The sequence below is a fragment of the Anopheles coustani genome, chromosome 3 (genome assembly GCF_943734705.1).
Source record: "Anopheles coustani chromosome 3, idAnoCousDA_361_x.2, whole genome shotgun sequence".
In the NCBI taxonomy this organism is placed as follows: domain Eukaryota; kingdom Metazoa; phylum Arthropoda; class Insecta; order Diptera; family Culicidae; genus Anopheles; species Anopheles coustani.
This window is the reverse complement of record NC_071288.1, coordinates 68,024,116-68,040,990: the sequence shown is the minus strand read 5'-3', so window position 1 is coordinate 68,040,990 and position 16,875 is coordinate 68,024,116. Positions and strand designations below refer to the sequence as shown.

At 39.8% G+C, this 16,875-nt stretch overlaps 3 protein-coding genes across 6 annotated transcripts in view; 2 read left to right on the top strand and 1 right to left on the bottom strand.

The window, feature by feature from the left end:
- Positions 1 to 13,580, top strand: part of LOC131259028 (probable phospholipid-transporting ATPase IA) — a 30,724-nt gene extending 17,144 nt beyond the window's left edge. For 2 of the 4 annotated variants that reach the window (XM_058260439.1, XM_058260438.1), the window contains exons 10-17: positions 33 to 392; positions 474 to 610; positions 689 to 808; positions 890 to 1,082; positions 1,176 to 1,294; positions 1,386 to 1,520; positions 1,631 to 1,690; positions 11,146 to 13,580. In XM_058260439.1, the coding sequence (XP_058116422.1) occupies positions 33 to 392; positions 474 to 610; positions 689 to 808; positions 890 to 1,082; positions 1,176 to 1,294; positions 1,386 to 1,520; positions 1,631 to 1,690; positions 11,146 to 11,401 (1,380 nt within the window). In that variant the 3' untranslated portion in view covers positions 11,402 to 13,580. Of the gene's footprint in view, positions 1 to 32; positions 393 to 473; positions 611 to 688; positions 809 to 889; positions 1,083 to 1,175; positions 1,295 to 1,385; positions 1,521 to 1,630; positions 1,691 to 4,167; positions 4,315 to 11,145 lie in introns of those variants that run through there. The other 2 variants (XM_058260440.1, XM_058260441.1) reach the window with 1 other exon arrangement.
- A 428-nt stretch (positions 13,581 to 14,008) lies between these two features.
- Positions 14,009 to 14,720, top strand: LOC131259034 (cytochrome b-c1 complex subunit 10). Its single transcript, XM_058260447.1, has 2 exons — positions 14,009 to 14,167; positions 14,343 to 14,720. Exons 1-2 carry the CDS (start codon positions 14,121 to 14,123, stop codon positions 14,461 to 14,463), a joined length of 168 nt encoding a protein of 55 aa, XP_058116430.1. The 5' UTR covers positions 14,009 to 14,120; the 3' UTR covers positions 14,464 to 14,720.
- On the bottom strand, positions 14,721 to 16,807 carry LOC131259031 (transcription factor grauzone-like). Its single transcript, XM_058260445.1, has 4 exons — positions 16,618 to 16,807; positions 15,726 to 16,558; positions 14,925 to 15,662; positions 14,721 to 14,855 (listed from the first exon to the last, which is right to left on the bottom strand). Exons 1-4 carry the CDS (start codon positions 16,753 to 16,755, stop codon positions 14,825 to 14,827), a joined length of 1,740 nt encoding a protein of 579 aa, XP_058116428.1. The 5' UTR covers positions 16,756 to 16,807; the 3' UTR covers positions 14,721 to 14,824.
- Between the last annotated feature and the right edge of the window lie 68 nt (positions 16,808 to 16,875).

Here is a 16,875-nt window from a genome sequence, read left to right as displayed (position 1 = left end):
TCTTTTTTGCTATACTTTCATGGATCACACAGAACACACGGAATTGTATATCAGAGCACACCAGCCAAAATGGGCGCTATGATAACTTGGGCCGCAAAGACGCCGCCCTGATTGTGGATGGAAAAACACTAAAGTACGCCCTCAGCTGTGATCTGCGCCGAGACTTCCTCGATCTTTGCGTGTCCTGTAAGGTGGTGATCTGTTGCCGGGTGTCCCCGATCCAGAAGGCCGAAGTCGTGGAGCTGGTAACGACCAACACCAAATCGGTCACGCTGGCCATCGGCGATGGAGCGAACGATGTCGCCATGATTCAGAAAGCGAACGTCGGCGTGGGAATATCCGGCGTGGAAGGACTTCAGGCGGCCTGCGCGTCAGACTATTCGATAGCTCAGGTACGAGAATGCGGCTCATCTGTGATGAACTAGTTCCGTTCGTGCTAATTTTTATTCGTTGTTTTTTTCGTGGCTCTACAGTTCAGTTACCTTCGAAAGCTGCTACTGGTGCACGGTGCGTGGAACTACAGCCGTATGTGCAAACTAATCCTGTACAGTTTCTACAAAAACATCTGCCTATACGTGATAGAGCTTTGGTTTGCGATTTATTCCGGATGGTAAGTGTCCACCGTGGTGGGAGGTTAAACCTTTTCAGAACGTTTCACCTGATTCCATTGTACCACCTACATACGCAGGTCCGGCCAAATATTATTCGAACGATGGACAATCGGTTTATATAATGTGTTTTTCACTGCACTACCACCGTTCGCGATGGGCCTGTTCGACAAGGTGACCACAGCAGAACAGATGCTTAAGTAAGTAACCGCCATAGGCTGCCGTTACCGGGGCGTTTGAAATAATCGAAAAATGGCTTCTTCTTCCACCGTCCACCCCAGAGAACCGAGGCTCTACGCTCCATCACAAAATGCCAAACTGTTTAACGTGCGAGTATTCTGGCGCTGCATCGCAAACGCACTGTACCATTCGGCGGTTCTGTTTTGGCTGTCGAAGAAGTCCTACGAGAAGGACGTGATTTGGAGCAATGGTCGCGACGGAGGATATTTAGTGTTAGGAAACATTGTTTATACAGTAAGTAGATGCTGTTGCTACGGTTCTGTGCTGTAGAAACTGTTTTTGGAATGTGGCTGACCGAGTTTGTTTTCTCCTCCTTTTTAATTGCAGTTTGTAGTTGTAACGGTGTGTTTGAAAGCGGGTCTACTCACCAACTCCTGGACATGGTTAACGCATTGCTCCATCTGGGGATCGATACTATTGTGGTTCTTATTTATGTTTATTTATAGGTAAAATTCACGTTCTTAATTTCAAATCAATTCCACTTGTATAAAGAGATGTTAAATTAATTATTTCACTGCTTTCCCCTCCCCTTTCTAGTAACATTTGGCCAACTTTACCAGTGGGTGCCGTGTTTACAGGTATGGATGATATGGTGTTCTCGACTCCGGTGTTTTGGTTGGGTCTGCTGCTTATCCCAATAACAGCTTTGTTATTTGACATTATTTGGAAAGTGTAAGTAGACATTTTTTAACGCAAACCATATCTTTTTCAATAGTTACAGAATTGAAATACAAATTTCTCATTATTTTCCGGCTATAATATGTTCACGTTTTCTTGCGCAGGTGGCGAACCTACAGGAAGGATAAAACGCTTGCACCTCCGATGAAGGAATCGAGATCTTCGTAAGTATCTTTACGAACCAAGTTGATCAAGTTTCATTTTGCCCACCCGTTCGCTGTCGTGCTTCCCTGTCCATTCATCGTCCCCCTCAAATTCTTTGCTGTTAAAAAAGAAGCGCTAATATTTACACCACATACGATAGCATCGTTTTCCTGTTCAACTAACCATATTCGTTCATACCGAAGCTTCACCCAAAACTGTTTTTCACCTAACCGTCGAACGAAATATAGTTTTTCTTATGCGTAGTTTCCAAACGTTTTATACAATTAAAAATCCTCAAAGCTAGTTGAAGTAAAAATTTGTTTTATCCATAACAGATGAACTCAAACAACCAAAAGAATATTTCAATTACATTTCCTTCTTGCATTGGTTTAAGAATCAATGTTCATATTAGTTTGAACTATTATATACATGTATTGTATTAAACTTGAACAGTTCCATGGAATAAGTTCGTTGATTTCAAATTTCTATCAAACTACCCAATCCTTGTTTTCCCATTTCTTGCATTTCCAAACGTGCTAACATACATGCGCTTCATTGTATTTATTCTTAAGTTCATTCTTAATTAACTGCTTTATTTTACTTCTTCGGTGTTTTGTTCTAGTTTTCTGTTTGTGCATAATGTGTGTAATGTGGCTGTAATGTTCATGACGACTCTAAATTTAAATATTAAAATGTTATATTCGTCTACTTATTTCGCTAACAACCTGTAGTACTAAATGTTTGGTTTTGTTTGCTAACCTTAAAGCAGACATACTTTGTATTTTGTGATAACTTACTTTTAGTTGTGCTATTCCTTCTTGCTTACACGACGTTACATATAAATTTGAGTGAATGAAATTATTAGTTTTTCAAATACTGAGAGCAGAAAGAGATCTGAAAACAGTTATAGGCTGGACATTGTCTAGCTTTGGCTAGATATAGCTGTTGCCTAGATGGATGGATACTTTGAACGATGGCAATGATTTTAATTTCATTGTTTTAGGTTTTTATACCAAGAATGATATTTTGCGGTATTTCGTTCAAAAACTCATAATGATAAACTACTGGATTAGCAATTGGACAATCGTAGCAAAAAGAATTTAAATAAAATGGGTTTGGTTTACCTCCAGCATATCACGCCAGCACTAGAACAAGTAAAACACTGAACTAAAAATTTTAATTCTTTACAACTTAGAAAGCATATTAGAAATAGCACTAATAGTAGTAGCAATAGCATAAAAAACAGCATTCTTAATGCTATAAATAGCAATAAATGGAAATATGTTGCGAAACACATTCAATAGAAACCTGTAGATATTTTTCAAATAATACTTTGTTCAAACTGTTAGATTTAGAACTGAGTTCTAGACTAAATTCAAATAAGGTTATCCGTTTTCACTCGCACTTTGTTGAGATCGGTGATAGTTTTATTTGCACTTCTTTTAACAGTTTGATGTTTGATTATGAAACGTATCAAAACCGTGTATGATATGAGAATTAGTATTCAATTAGCCACCTTGTAAAGTAGTCTAGTTCCTTTAATGGTTATACTATTAACAAAAACAGTATTATATTCAACTTTATATTTAAGTATTTATTAAAACCCGGCCAACAACATTAACAATCCCACTAAACTAAAAAATCATGCATTGCTGCCCAATAAACGTGTTGCAGCAGCTAGTTTCTCAAAATCATAATATAACCCAATAACGCGGAGAAAAATGTAACTTGCAGTCATAGGCAGTGTTTTTAAAGGAATTTTAGTTGTATATTCGCTATGGTGCTTTCTAGTACATCAACAATTTCAACTTCTTTTTAAATATGGCTTTACAATGTCGCATATTATGGACGTATATCTAAAATAATTTTTCAATTGATTTTGCTATACTCTTTATCTCTAACACTTTATCTTACTGCCTTTGAGATTTCTATTTTTTTTTTTATATATATCTCCTTTACTAACAATGCTCAAAGAAATTAAAATATTTGTTAACACAGATCTAATATTCCAAAACTTTATTTTATATTCACAATTCCTGCTCCTCCCTTCTGCCACCCCACACTCACTATGCGTAGAAGCGGTAGAAGCAGTAGAAGCTTAACGAAGATTCTCTCCTGGCGTAGGCGAAACTCTGTGGCGCCACTTGCAGCTTGGCATCAGAACAGTATTAGCATAACCGAGTTGCACATGTAGAGTTGCATTTTGACGGCGTTGATAGGGATAGTTAGGGGTTAAAAAAGGGGATCCAAATAAACTCACCAGAAAAAAAGAAAATAAAAAGGCAACGACATTGTGATACTGTATAATAACCAACAATCATGAGGCAATCGGATTAGAAACAAAATTCGCTCGATCACAAAGTAGTATGTAAAATGTTATTTAATGCTACGAACTAACTTTTGGGTGGTATTAGCGTAAGGTAAGCTGAACGCTTAGTTCGAAAGTGCATAGCACATGTTTTTTTATATATATTTCCGGCAGACGTTCGGAGTTTAGTTAGTTCATGATACAATTCCGTCCGCGAGCAGTAAAACTGTTCCTAGATTTATATTACGTCTCTTTTTCTCTTCCTCCATTCCACACGATTGCAACGGTGCCAGTAAAAAGTAGAGTCCCGACAGAGTATTTCTTTTATTTATTCTTCAAAGCCTTTTTTTATTTACTAATTCCCAACCAGCGACCTGATCTCAGAAGAAGTGCATAACAGTTGAACGGCATTTCGTAAAGTTCGAGCCTTTGGTGCTCTGTGTAAGGCTTGGCAACGATGGCACATAGTGTTCGTTAAATAATTTTAAATCATGTTTACTTATTTATACAAAAACATTGTGTAAAACATAACAATTTATACAAACACCATATACGCTAGTGGCCCGTACTAAAAGGCTAGTCTGATGGCATGGAAAATAATTTACTCCAATCACTGCTGTAAATTATGTTAATTTAATTTATATGCACGATTGAATGGTTTCATAAAGCGAAATGAAAAAAAATGATCAAATAAAACTAATGTTCGGCATTGAAGATAAACTTTGAAATAAACGTGCAATATATACCATACTATTAGTACTAAGTAGGACTGCAAAGACTTAGCTGTAAGGAGTTATCAACAAGTGTAGATAGGGAAGAACATATTAAACCGTGTAAAAAGTTTACGAAGCGAATTCCATAATACAGCATATTGAAAAAAACCAAGCGGATGCAGGGATGGATAATGAACAAACCCGGTCTAACGAAAAAGCACATTAAACCGTTTCAAAGCTACCTCTTTTGCTTGTTGTATCTCTGTGTGTTGTCACTGTGCCCTAAACAAACTACGGTGTGCGTGCGTGTTGGGTCATGCTAAACTATTCTTAATTGTATCTCACCTCGCCCGTCTGTCGCTAGTGACCATCGTGTAAACTTTGCCGTTCGCGACGCCGTGGCTTACGCTTTTCGCCTTCGTTTTCACCTGAAGCTACATGTTTTTCACGTGGCTAGCTAATGCGGGCCGATGTGGGAAGAATATGAAGCTCCCAAAAGAATTCTGTTTTATATTACATTTGTTATAAATATGCTCAGCTGAAATGTGCGCCAAAGTCATTGTTTTTGTGAGTTTGAAAAATAATCCTTTATCTACAGTCCTCGTTCGTAACCGGTAATGTCAGCACCCCCGAGGCTTGGGTCTGGTTATTTCTGGGTCCTATGTGGCTAACCCTCGATCGATGTGGTTTCCGAATGAGTGTTGCCTTGATATTACACGTGTGACCTCCTATGTTCTGCTGCGCTTCCTGTTCGCGCTCTGTCCTTCATGGTTTCGGTAGGGTTGGTTGGATCCTTTTGTACCACCTTATGCGGACGTCCGCGCGTCATACACTGGCGTTCCTCTGCAGCCTCGATGGAGCGCTTAATGCAAGGCTTGCACGTTTGACGCCTTCGTTACGGGCGAACGGCACGTTTTTTTTTCACCCGCCTCTCTGAACCTCTGACCTTACTTCCTTCCTTCCAATAGCGAAGCAGAAGTCTACAGTATGGTGCCGCAAGCAAGCAGAAACGAACGGTACGAGGAGCTGGCGTAGGACGTCGTGTGATGGGGCAGTTTTCGATTGTTAGATACGTACTATGGTCCTTGGCGTTGGTACACACGTTGTGTTCATAATTCAAGGTTGTTCTCGGTCTGCTTCGACAGGAATCATCTTCTATCTCTTACCTGGGGCACACACACACATCCAAGTACCCTTAATTTTATTTTATCCTTTTTCCGTTAAAACCGGAAATGTACCCCAGACCAACAAGCGATAGAAATCTAATAAATCTTCCAAAGCAGTTGAATCGAAAGCACACAGCAAAAGTACTTCAAATATTGTTTGACCGAAAAGCAATTTATTGGAACACTATTAGTACGCATCAATATACCAAATGGATTTAGTAAATGGTCATAAACGGGTTTGCGGTACGGAGAAGTAGTTCGTATGAGGTATTTAGTTTAGTAATTGATTGAGCAAATATAGATATATAATATGATGAATGAGTTTCTAGTACGCGACTTTTAATAAATGACGTTCTGTTTTAACAAAACACACGTTTGCAACATTGTTCAATGTTAACAAGAATAGTTTTGAATTTCCATGAACTTGTTGTTTTTATTACAAAAATAAAACTATTCTGAAACATTGTGTGCACCTGCAATAACACCGTACTTATGCATTTATTTTGAAAAATGGCCCAAAATTAAAGAACAATCGCAAAACAATGAAGAAATGTGTTGTGGACTAGGATTAAGTTGGTAGGCCATTTATGGAAAGGAATAGCAGAGAACGTTCACAAAATTAATTACTGCAGACGGTTGCCGGCTAATTATTTTACGTAAGGAGTTTTCCTCGTAGAGCTTTCGTACATTTTATTTTCACCATCTCTGCCATCCTGTAGGTTGCGTAGGTTGTCTTCCTTCGTGAACGAATCTCCAGCGTAGTTCCACGGTTTTGTTGTAAGCAGTATCCAACAGCATAGAGCACTACTTTATAAACCTGTTAGATGCGATTGGAATATCCTACAAATGAAACTAATACAGAGTGTAACACAACCCTTTTTTGAGATTTTTATTTTCTTCACTCCATCCTATCACATATGTATGCAACACACAAAAAAATATATATGTATGAAACCACAAAACATCGTAACCAAAGTAAACAAGAATGATAGAGCAAGAGCATGTAGTTTGATCCTCAACTAAATTATACTCCACATGATTCCAGCGACATCATTAAGAGCAACTTGGTGTGTTATTTGATAAGCTTGTATACTAAGTTATGCCTTCATCCACTTATGTTTGAATTTATCATTGATTTTCTCATCGAGTTGTATCCGAAATCATTTCACTCGTTGTTGCAAATAGCAAGTGTGTTTTTGTTAGTGGTTTTCTTTTAGCGTCTTTCTTTTCATATTGGCTAGTTGCTGTTTGTGATTGTATTGTTACCAGTTCGGTTGTTATTTTATTGTACAAATATGTTTTTTTAATTGAAAAACATATTTTTCGTAACAGTTTCTACTTTTCTTTATGCTGTTGCACGAGTTGTTTTTCCAATTTTTTTCCCACTCTTTCGTTTTTCCTTTAATTTTTTTAAACTTTACCCTCTTATCACCTGTCCTTGTATGTGCAGAAGCAGTTAGAGGCAGCATAAATTCCGAAGGATAAAATTTATAAAAATTAATCACATCTTTCTTACCAAATCTCGAGTAGAATCGTTGGGAGTAGAGTTTGAGATTTGTTTGCGATTAATTTATTTAAGTTTAATTTTTCTACTATTAGAAACCTCAGCTACTCGATGTATCTTTCCTTCACACACATTATTCCCAGCCCAGAAAATATCACATATCATAACTCAAAGTGCAAAACGGGTCCAGCACACACCTCCTTTCAACACTCACATCTATCTCTGCCACCAACAGCAATATAACTGTTTCCGATCGCGAACCCGATCGCGAGCCACGCACGATAGACCAAAAGCGTATCTTTCGCATTACTCGAAACATAAAGCACACACCCTATAAACATTTCAAATTTTCCAACTTTTCTTCAGAACTATGCATGCCTTGGGAACGATTATCCGGTGTAAGTAGCTCAACGCGATAGCGATGCAACGACAGTATATTTCCATGCACAACAGAATAAAGCTTACCTATTGTAATGGACATTTTGCGCAAAGCTGCAGAACATGCACTTAAAGCGAAAAGGCAAACGCCTTCTCGCTGAAACGTAGAAAGTTAGCGGTCACATTCAAGATCTCACATTACATTTTTAGCTAAACCAAATGCACTTGATTTTTTGCAAAAACGAAATTAGTATTTAAAATAGTATTTTGTTATCTTATCCGTACAACAGTAGTATCGATAAAAGTAGCGTATGTTAAACTCACGGAGAAAAAGCACATATTGAACACACACTCCTCCTGAGCTGTCCGTTAGCGGAAATGTACCAAAGCTTCTTCTATTAAGAAGACAGTTACGATTCTCTTTATTATTATTTTTTAAATCTTGCGCTTCCGCTTGCTTGCATTGCATTTATCTACTTTTTTGTTTCCTTTGCATTTTTATGCTTATGGGTTTCCTGTTTAAGTTGCAGTCAAGACAACTGTGAAACACACAGCGTATATAAGTACAGCGTACCCGTGTGCTTTAGCATACTTCTACTGTATTTGTGGAATTACTTTGTTTCCGTCCATTTAACAATGTTGGAACATTGTAACCTGAACTAAGTCGTTTTAGATTTCGATAGTTTTTATTTATAAAAACCGTTCATTCCTTATGAAAGCCTGCAGTGTTTTTGGTGTTTTTAGAGCGTTTTTTGTTACCCTAAATGTATCCTACATTACTTGTGTTGAGTGTTTATTTTAAATTGTGTGAGTATGTTGATTGTGCGATTTAAAGTTGTTACATGGACTTCCAGCGAAGAGAGACACTTGGCAAATCCGTTTCTCTGTGTCGCTGTTATTTGCTACACTAGGATTGTTCCATTTCGGTTTTTGTTGCATCTTGATTTCTAGTTTAACTTAACATTTCCCAACAATGGGGAACATTCGCTCTACCTTGTGTTTGCCCATAACTTTTAACATATTGCTCTGTAAGGTTTATTTTTATAAGTTCGTTTTCAAACTGAGTGCAACACTTTTTACACCAATAGCGTGTGTTTTAGGTTTAAATAAATATGCATTTTTTTACTTAATCATCCATCACCCATATGAGGACGAATGATAGTTTTTTAACTCTCTTTAAACTGTTCGTTCTGGTTATCATTCCACCTAATCTCCACCGTCCGCCCTCTGTTCCATCGAAATGCACGCGCGCCGAATCTGTTCGAGTTCATCTCCTTCGCTCGCCGTTTTTAATTTCATTTGGTTTTTGATTTCGTTCGTTTTTTCCTTATCCTTTTTCACTCTATGTGCCTTTTGTGGTGTACTTTATTTCGCCAAACGAATTATTACAGATTAACCGAAACTGCACGGCTTCTACGAAACGTACGGCGGGTCTTCACCGGAAGATCGCACACGACAGAAAATAAAGAACTAGAGCTAAAGCGTGAGTATTTGCACAGACACACATACACACACACCAACACAAATGTACTAAACTTTTTTTTTTGAAAATAATTTGATTTCAATACTGTTTGAAAAAACGTTAAACCTTGCCGAACGGTTTTGCTCTAACTGATGATAAATAGTTCCGTTTAATCGTCATTGACAGTGAATGCGTGCTAACAAATTAATACATCTCGCAAAGCACCTACTCCAGCTCATTGCTTGCCAAAGTTGAATAATAGCAACATTGTCTAAAAATTAAATTTGCATAATGCTTGGCAATCAATACCGCAATGAATTTTCAATGTTAAAATATTTTTTCGAATTTTCTTTGTTAAATAACACAAAATTTCCCTTGGTGTTCCGATTCTTTGGTTTGCTTTATAAACTGAGCAAGTAAAATATCATAAAAACCGACAGACTATACAAATAACCAGGCGCCTCCATGCGTGTACTAAATTTTAGTACAACCGCTTTGAACACAGTGGATTGATTAATAATGGTTGAGACCGATGCCCCGTTGGATTATAAAGCAATTACCTTCCATTCTGTGGAGCTACTCACCTTGGTATATTGACCGAAGTCCGATTCAGGAAGTACCTGGAACAACGTAGTGGCACCGAAGACACACGGTTTGCTACTGAAACTGCCTCGCCTGCCAGAAGTCTCATGTCGATGCTATCGAGTATTTCTGTCGGCATTTTTATTGTGTTACTCCCATGTATGCACTTTCATGAGTTTGATGTGTGCTTTTATTCGGTTGACTTTTTCTCTCCTCGAACATCACTCCGAAGGACACGCGGGGCAGACCAATCCGTCGGTGGTTGGTTCGTGACCCGACGCCGTGAGGAAACATCACTTAATAATTTAAAGCACGATCGTACGGGGCCTCCTCTGCGGAGAATCAGTGGCCGAAAGGGACCACTGCGCATTCGCCATTGATTCTTAGTCACCTAATGATTAACAATACTTGTATTACACCCACCCCAGAACTTCCCCAGAGTGTGTCTGAGGGCGGATACGAATGTTTGTGTTCTACACGGTGGCATATTTGAATAGTAAATGCCGACGCACGTGGGTGCGCTCACCACGCTTTTCACGATGGAAATACAACCCATGGAGTGGGGCACCCAATTAACCATTCCTCCCCTCTTAGCATGTGCAGTGCGTGGACTGTATTTATCTGAGAAGCCGTACAGGACAACACACATCAATAATTTATCCATAAAATGCCACCTTGAATCGAAAGCAAACATGCTCGCTTTCCTGTGCGTTTTATTTTTTTCTATTGTTCTAGTAAATCGAAGCAAAGTGATTCACATTCACTTTAATCGCTTTCGTGCTCTTTTCACAAGAAACAATAAAATATACATCAAATATGCCGGGTTTCTTTTTATTCGATTTTTATTTCTTGTTTATGTTTTGGTGCTTGGATTTTTGCTTTGCTCATTGTGCTTTTCCATTTTTGTTCAGTGTTTTCTAATGGTTTTATTCTATCGAACGCTCACAGCATTGTACTCACAAACGCCACCGGATACATACCGCACTCATACATGAAACAGTTCAATGCAGATTTCTTTTTTTGTTTGACAATGTAAATTAATCTCACAAAAATTGCTGGCAAATTCGCTTACATTTGATGTGATTAGATTATATATAAGTGACAAATATCTAATGTTATAAAAATGTAAAATTAATGCAGAAACGTAAGTTTTGTTGATAAAGACTCGCCAAAACAAGCAAGTTTAATTTTCTCGTCATGAGAAAAAGAAAATCTGCATACTACTGACCGAAACTGACCGAAGCTGGAAATATTTTTCCTCCAACCGCATCACACATAATAATTGATTTTCGTGACTTTTTCTCACACACACACACACACCCACCGTACGGACGCAACCCTCGGACGCTGGATGAACTGCAGATGGATACGCCTTCTCGCAGGAGGAAGGTGGCACAGTCACGCAAACCGACGTCATCCGCGCGTACGACACGAACCTGCCAAAGCCGGACGGAAACTGAGTGTGCCCCGGGTGCGCGTACTGCTACGGCAGCTACTATACCGCGTGCTGAGGAAGCGCTACTTCCGGTCACTGCTGCCGGTTCGCCCGTCCCACCGCCAGCGGCCCTGGGCGAGACAGCGGGAGCCGGCGCTGCTACCGGCCGCGGTGTCGGTCTAGAGCAGGACTGCGGACATACTTTCCCAAATTGGCCAAATTATTACTCGAAGGTGCCCAAAGGCCCCCGAATGCGGAACTGTGTTTTCTAGTGTTCGAACGTGAACGTAAAAATTATCGTATCGAAAAAAAGGCAACAAAAAAATGTTTAAAAAAAATACATTCACAACTATGGCGGTAGGGGTCTGCATGCTCTTAACGTGACGGAAGAGGAAGATAATGTGGAATGCAAATTATTTACAACACAAATTCATAAAACAAAAAAAACAATTCTACAGAGTATTCCCAAACAAAGCATAGTGGAGATTTTCAACGAAGGAATTGGCAACGGTGTACTAAAAGTGAAGATAAATTTACAGTACATCATGCACGACACCCGAAAATGAGTTCCACTGAAAGTTCGGTGGATAAAAGGTACAGTGGAAACCATTTTGAAACTGCAAACTATAGCAGGAAAAGGAAAAAGAAACAGATTGAAGTAAAACGAAACCTATTTGTTAGCTATAAGTCGCGCAGGGTACGTTTACTATATATTTTTGGACGACTTAGGCAGAGCCACTGGCGTTAGTATATTGAGCTGTCCATTTGTTGCCACGCTACTATCAATCGATGTTTTGCATTAACGGGGTTCGGTTTTCTTACGTACTTTTACGGTGTATTTTTGGATGGGTTGTTAGATAAATAAGAAAGGAATTGAAAATTTTTTTATGTTTCACCAAATAGTACCCATTTTTTCTATTTTTTATTTTTCGATACTCAACTGCAATTTATAGTAATCCTTCCTTTGCACAATGCAATTCCTATAAACAGAAATGCATATTTTTCGGTTATTTCAGTCATTAAAGTACCCTCATCTCTCAAGCAGTTCCCTTTTTTCTAAATAAATTAGTTAAAACACCCACCTTGAAAATGTCTACATATCAGTCGCCTTCGTTTCGATTCCATGCAATTTAGTTCGCAATGATAATTTATTATTAGGTTATCCGGTTTCAATAACAGTCATGTTTTGCACACAATTTTCAGTTATGCGTAGTTTAAAACTATGATTATTAAAAAAGCGATGTGGCAAATCGGATAGGAGCAAGAATTTGGCATTTGGTAGGGAAATTAGTTTACGAAGCTAGGAATAACAAGATCTGATGTACTTGAGCCATTTCGGTGTCCTTTTTTCGTGTGTTGTGAACGAACGAGCTCAGACGGCGTATGAACAGTAGGTGGAGGACTAACAAACGAAAGTATTACTGTAATTAGTTTTTATCTCTCTTTATAACCAACTAACACAACCGGGAGGAAAAGCCACGTGCCGCAAAACGAACGGTAACATTGTGGAGCTCTGGTGGATTAATCAACAGTTTTGCTGAAACCATCACTTTCGAGCTTACAAAAACCGATCCTAGTGTGAAGGTGGCGGTAGTACACGGGCAAAGAGTGGGAGGGGTGTATAAATATTCTTACCAAATAAAACAAAAGTTAATGGAATCCTTCTATTCAGCAAACAGTTAACAACGTGATAACCGTGATTTCGTTAATGGATTATTGTGTAGAGTGAAACGTAACCGAAAGTAGACTATACCACTTGTCCAGTGAAACGGAAAACTAATACACACCCTACACCTTCTTAAACAGCATCTCGTGCCCACAGCCGTTAGGAAATGCACCGTTTGCTCGATGAAATAGAACGCTATCTCAAACCCGTTATGAAATCCAGGTTAAATTGGTAAAAAAAAACCACAGTTCAAAAATGTTACAACACTTAACAGCAGTTAATTAGTTCAAACAGTAAATAACCGATGTCCGTATTTTAGTATTGATCTAAGCGGTCCACATAGAAGGAAAACATATTACAGAAACACACTTTCCAAACTAAGGTCAGTCAACCCAGTACAACGAGTCCCTTAATAGCGGGCTACGAAAAAACCATCATGCTGTTTCAAATCTCTCTCCTGTATCCTGTAGATAACCGTGAAACAATAACCGGCACAGAAATGCACTAACAGTGTCACATCAATTAACTTCAACGGCCAATAGGTTCGAATAAATGGTGGGCGATAAGAAGCTAACACAAAAAACTTCCTAAGACCAAAGAAAATAGGTGATCATGTTTATGTTTAGCACAACAGGAACAATTTCCACTAAAACAAAAAAACATCAATGTTGAATTACAGGAAAACAATCATAAATTCTCTCTACAAAATCGAAATGTGTTTGCTTTTTTTTAAATAAGTTGAGAAATTTGTTTTTTTTTCAGTTCTGTTCAAGTTTCCAAAAGCCCTACATGTGTTTTTTTTAGGTTTAAAAAAGTATTTATTTTTATTGCTCTGGCACGTTGCAACAACTTGAGAGAAATAGGTTTTCCTGTTCAAGTCACGTTCTCGATTGTACCACATACACGATGTTGTAGTTTTTTTTATTCTTGCTCTTCTTTCCGCTACATAAGCATTTTCAAACAACGATTACTCTGTTTCCTTCCGTTTTTCTAAGCTAACAATTACACGGGAGAAGAAATGATATACCACTTAGGCCAGCACTTCTATATGGAGAACTAAACTACTCATATAAACAGGTCGTAGCTTGACGTTTCAGCATGATTGTCAAAGCGAAGTCGTCAAGGATTTTTGTCAGTTCAGCGCTCCAACGTTTTGGATTTTCTCGATTGCAGCAGACGCTCCTGTGCGGATTTGTGCCCAGTAAATTACCGAAACCAACCCCCGCCTAGTCGAAAATGAGGATTCCAATGGGACGCAAACAGGCCGAGCAAGCAGCTCAATGGTACGTAATGTGTGGAGAAAATGGAGCTTAGAAATGCTCGATGTAATCAAATTGTGTTTGTCTTATTATGTAAGCAAAGTTTTCTGCAACCACGATTCCGTCGGGATGAAACAGTTACCGGAAAGGATATGAATTGGGCATCCTTTTAAACATCATGATTTCATTCGCATTCTAGGGCGACATCCGCTGGAGCTTATGGAGCGGCCGCCGCCCTGCTCGGATGCTACCTGACGGACTGGAAGGTCATCGTTTCCTACATCCCCTTCTACGGTGGCAAGTTTGACAAGAAGGAATAAATCTGCACAGAGGTCTCCCCCGATCAGCTTGCAATGGTGCGAGAGGTTAGCTTTAAATCGATTTAGCCACAATTACCACCAAACCCGCGCGCAGAACAAATCGCGAAGAAGAAGCGGCCATCATGCGGACACAACCGATCCGCCGAAATACTAGCAAAATGTGTGCGAGCATTAGTGACCGTGGTTGTTCGATCTGTTCACCAAATTCGCAGTTCAATAAGAGTTCAACTTAACGAAACCAAAACATACTTGTGCAGTTACCATTTCAATGTTTCAAATTTATTCACGAGATTACTGCAAATGCCCTCGGTGGTCTTTCCAGAAGATCGATGATGACGAAAGCCGTAAATGCTGCTATGTGTTATACTTTCTTCAGTTTGATACGGATTTCACTGCAGGTAGAAATAACAAACACATGATCAACAATATGAGTAAGGAAGGTAAAATAGTCCCAACCATACCTATCCATCAGTTCTTTCTGTTTCCTTTTCAGCTCCATTTCCTCCGAGTGCATACGCTTCCGGTGGCTGTAGTAGTTGCTACTCGACGCGAACTGACGTGAGCAGAACTCACAGGTAAACTTGCGCTCGCCCGTATGCTGGGCCATGTGATTGCGCAGGTTGTATCGCAGTTTAAACGCTTTGCCACATTCCGGGCACTCGTACGGTTTAGCGTCCGTGTGCTGCACCCGAAGGTGGCTCTGCATACGCTGCGAGTTTGTGGTCGAATAGTCACACTTGTCGCAGTGGTAGAGGAAGCCCGAGTGCTGTAGCATGTGTTTCCGCAGACAGATTTTGTTCTTCAGCCATTTTCCACAATGCTCGCATTGTTCTTGGTGCACATTCGGTTCGTGCGTTGTCATGTGGTAGCTGAGGGTACTTTTCGACGAAAACTTCTTCCCGCAAATATCACACCGGGCGCAATTTGTGCTTCCGTCACCTGCGTGGGACGTTAGGATGTGCTCGGTTAATCTGCCCCGGGTTCGGTAGGCTCGGCCACATTCGTCGCAGATGTGAAAAGCTTGGTTTGATTTATTCTCGGTCTGGTGTGTGGATGCATGTGTTAGCAGCCCACTGACGTAACTAAACCGTCGCGGACAAAGGTCACACTTCAATGGCCGCTGCTCCTCTGGCAGGTGATTTCTAATGTGAAACCGTAGGATGCGTGGAGAGGTCATCATTTTTTTGCAATGTGGACACCTGGAACGATTTAGATAAAAATGGTCATTAGGTCTTGTTAGTACCACTAGTGCAAGGACGTACTCAAAGGCTTCGGGTTCCAAATGTCGCGCCATGTGCATCGCCATAAGCACACGTTTGGCTATCTTTCGTCCACAGCACATAACGTAGCCTTCATCATTGTGCACGTTTCGGTAGTGTGTGAAAAGTTCCTCCATGGTACTGCTCTTCTCGTTGCACAATTCGCATTCCAGCCCGTAAAACTTTCCAATACATTTGTCGAGCACCTCACCTTTCACCACCAGTTTGCCATCCCGTATCATTCTTGGGTACTTGATGTTGCATACCTTGACAACGATACCCGCACTTTGAACGGTTCGTTCTTGGATGCATTGAACATCGGTTTCCAATTCCGACCCGTTTGCAACATCATCGCTGTTAGCAAATGTGCCAACGATCACCTTCAAACCATTGCTAGGACACGGTTCCTCTACTCCTGGTTCGATGTAGTGACGATCTGCCGCAACGTTTGAACCGACAACGTGAGTGGTTGTTCCTGTATCAATCAATTTGGCACGTTTTGTTTGCTGCACCTCATCATACGACGGAGGGTTCGATCGGGAGCGAGACATTTCGGGAACCAAGCAAGGACCCTCCTCCGAGACACAATGCAGCATAAAGCTGTCTTTCGGATCGACAGGTTCTTCGATAACTTCTTCTTCTTTGTCATGATGTTCCACGCTTTCATCCTGCTCCAGATGCTCTTCGTTCCACACCAGTACACTAACCGTCGTTTTTTCGTTCTGTGCGAGAAACGTTTGATTTTGTGCAACATCGGTGTAGAACTTGTCGAACGCCTCCACGGTCTCCAAGCAGTTCAGGCAAATGTGTTTCGGTAGCGGTTTCTCTTCATCCACCTACGAGTAAAAGTATAAAATTCAACACTGATTTGAAAGAGTTAACTTTTGGAAATTACCTGTATATGCAAATGTGTTTGCAAAAGGCTTGCAACATTTTTATCCCGAGCGGCTTGGTCAAAAATATACAATAAACGTTCGATATAGTTTAAACACAACCGGCACTGGCGGTTATCGTTGGCTGGAGTAATTTCCATCGGAATGGCCAAGCACTGGGGTACACAAAATTAATTTTTCAAACAATTGCTTCTGCCGTCTACGGCTAATAAAATGTTTGTTTATCAATATGCCTGTTTTGGGCTGACATGCCAAGATCT

Excerpts from the sequence above, each read along its gene's own strand:
- LOC131259034 (XM_058260447.1), top strand. The coding sequence starts at position 14,121 with ATGAGGATTCCAATGGGACGCAAACAGGCCGAGCAAGCAGCTCAATG. Across the intron at positions 14,168-14,342 it reads GCCGAGCAAGCAGCTCAATG|GGCGACATCCGCTGGAGCTT; the intron begins GTACGTAATGTG and ends TTCGCATTCTAG.
- LOC131259031 (XM_058260445.1), bottom strand. The coding sequence starts at position 16,755 with ATGGAAATTACTCCAGCCAACGATAACCGCCAGTGCCGGTTGTGTTTA. Across the intron at positions 16,559-16,617 it reads AAACACATTTGCATATACAG|GTGGATGAAGAGAAACCGCT; the intron begins GTAATTTCCAAA and ends TTTTACTCGTAG. Across the intron at positions 15,663-15,725 it reads TTGGAACCCGAAGCCTTTGA|GTGTCCACATTGCAAAAAAA; the intron begins GTACGTCCTTGC and ends AAATCGTTCCAG.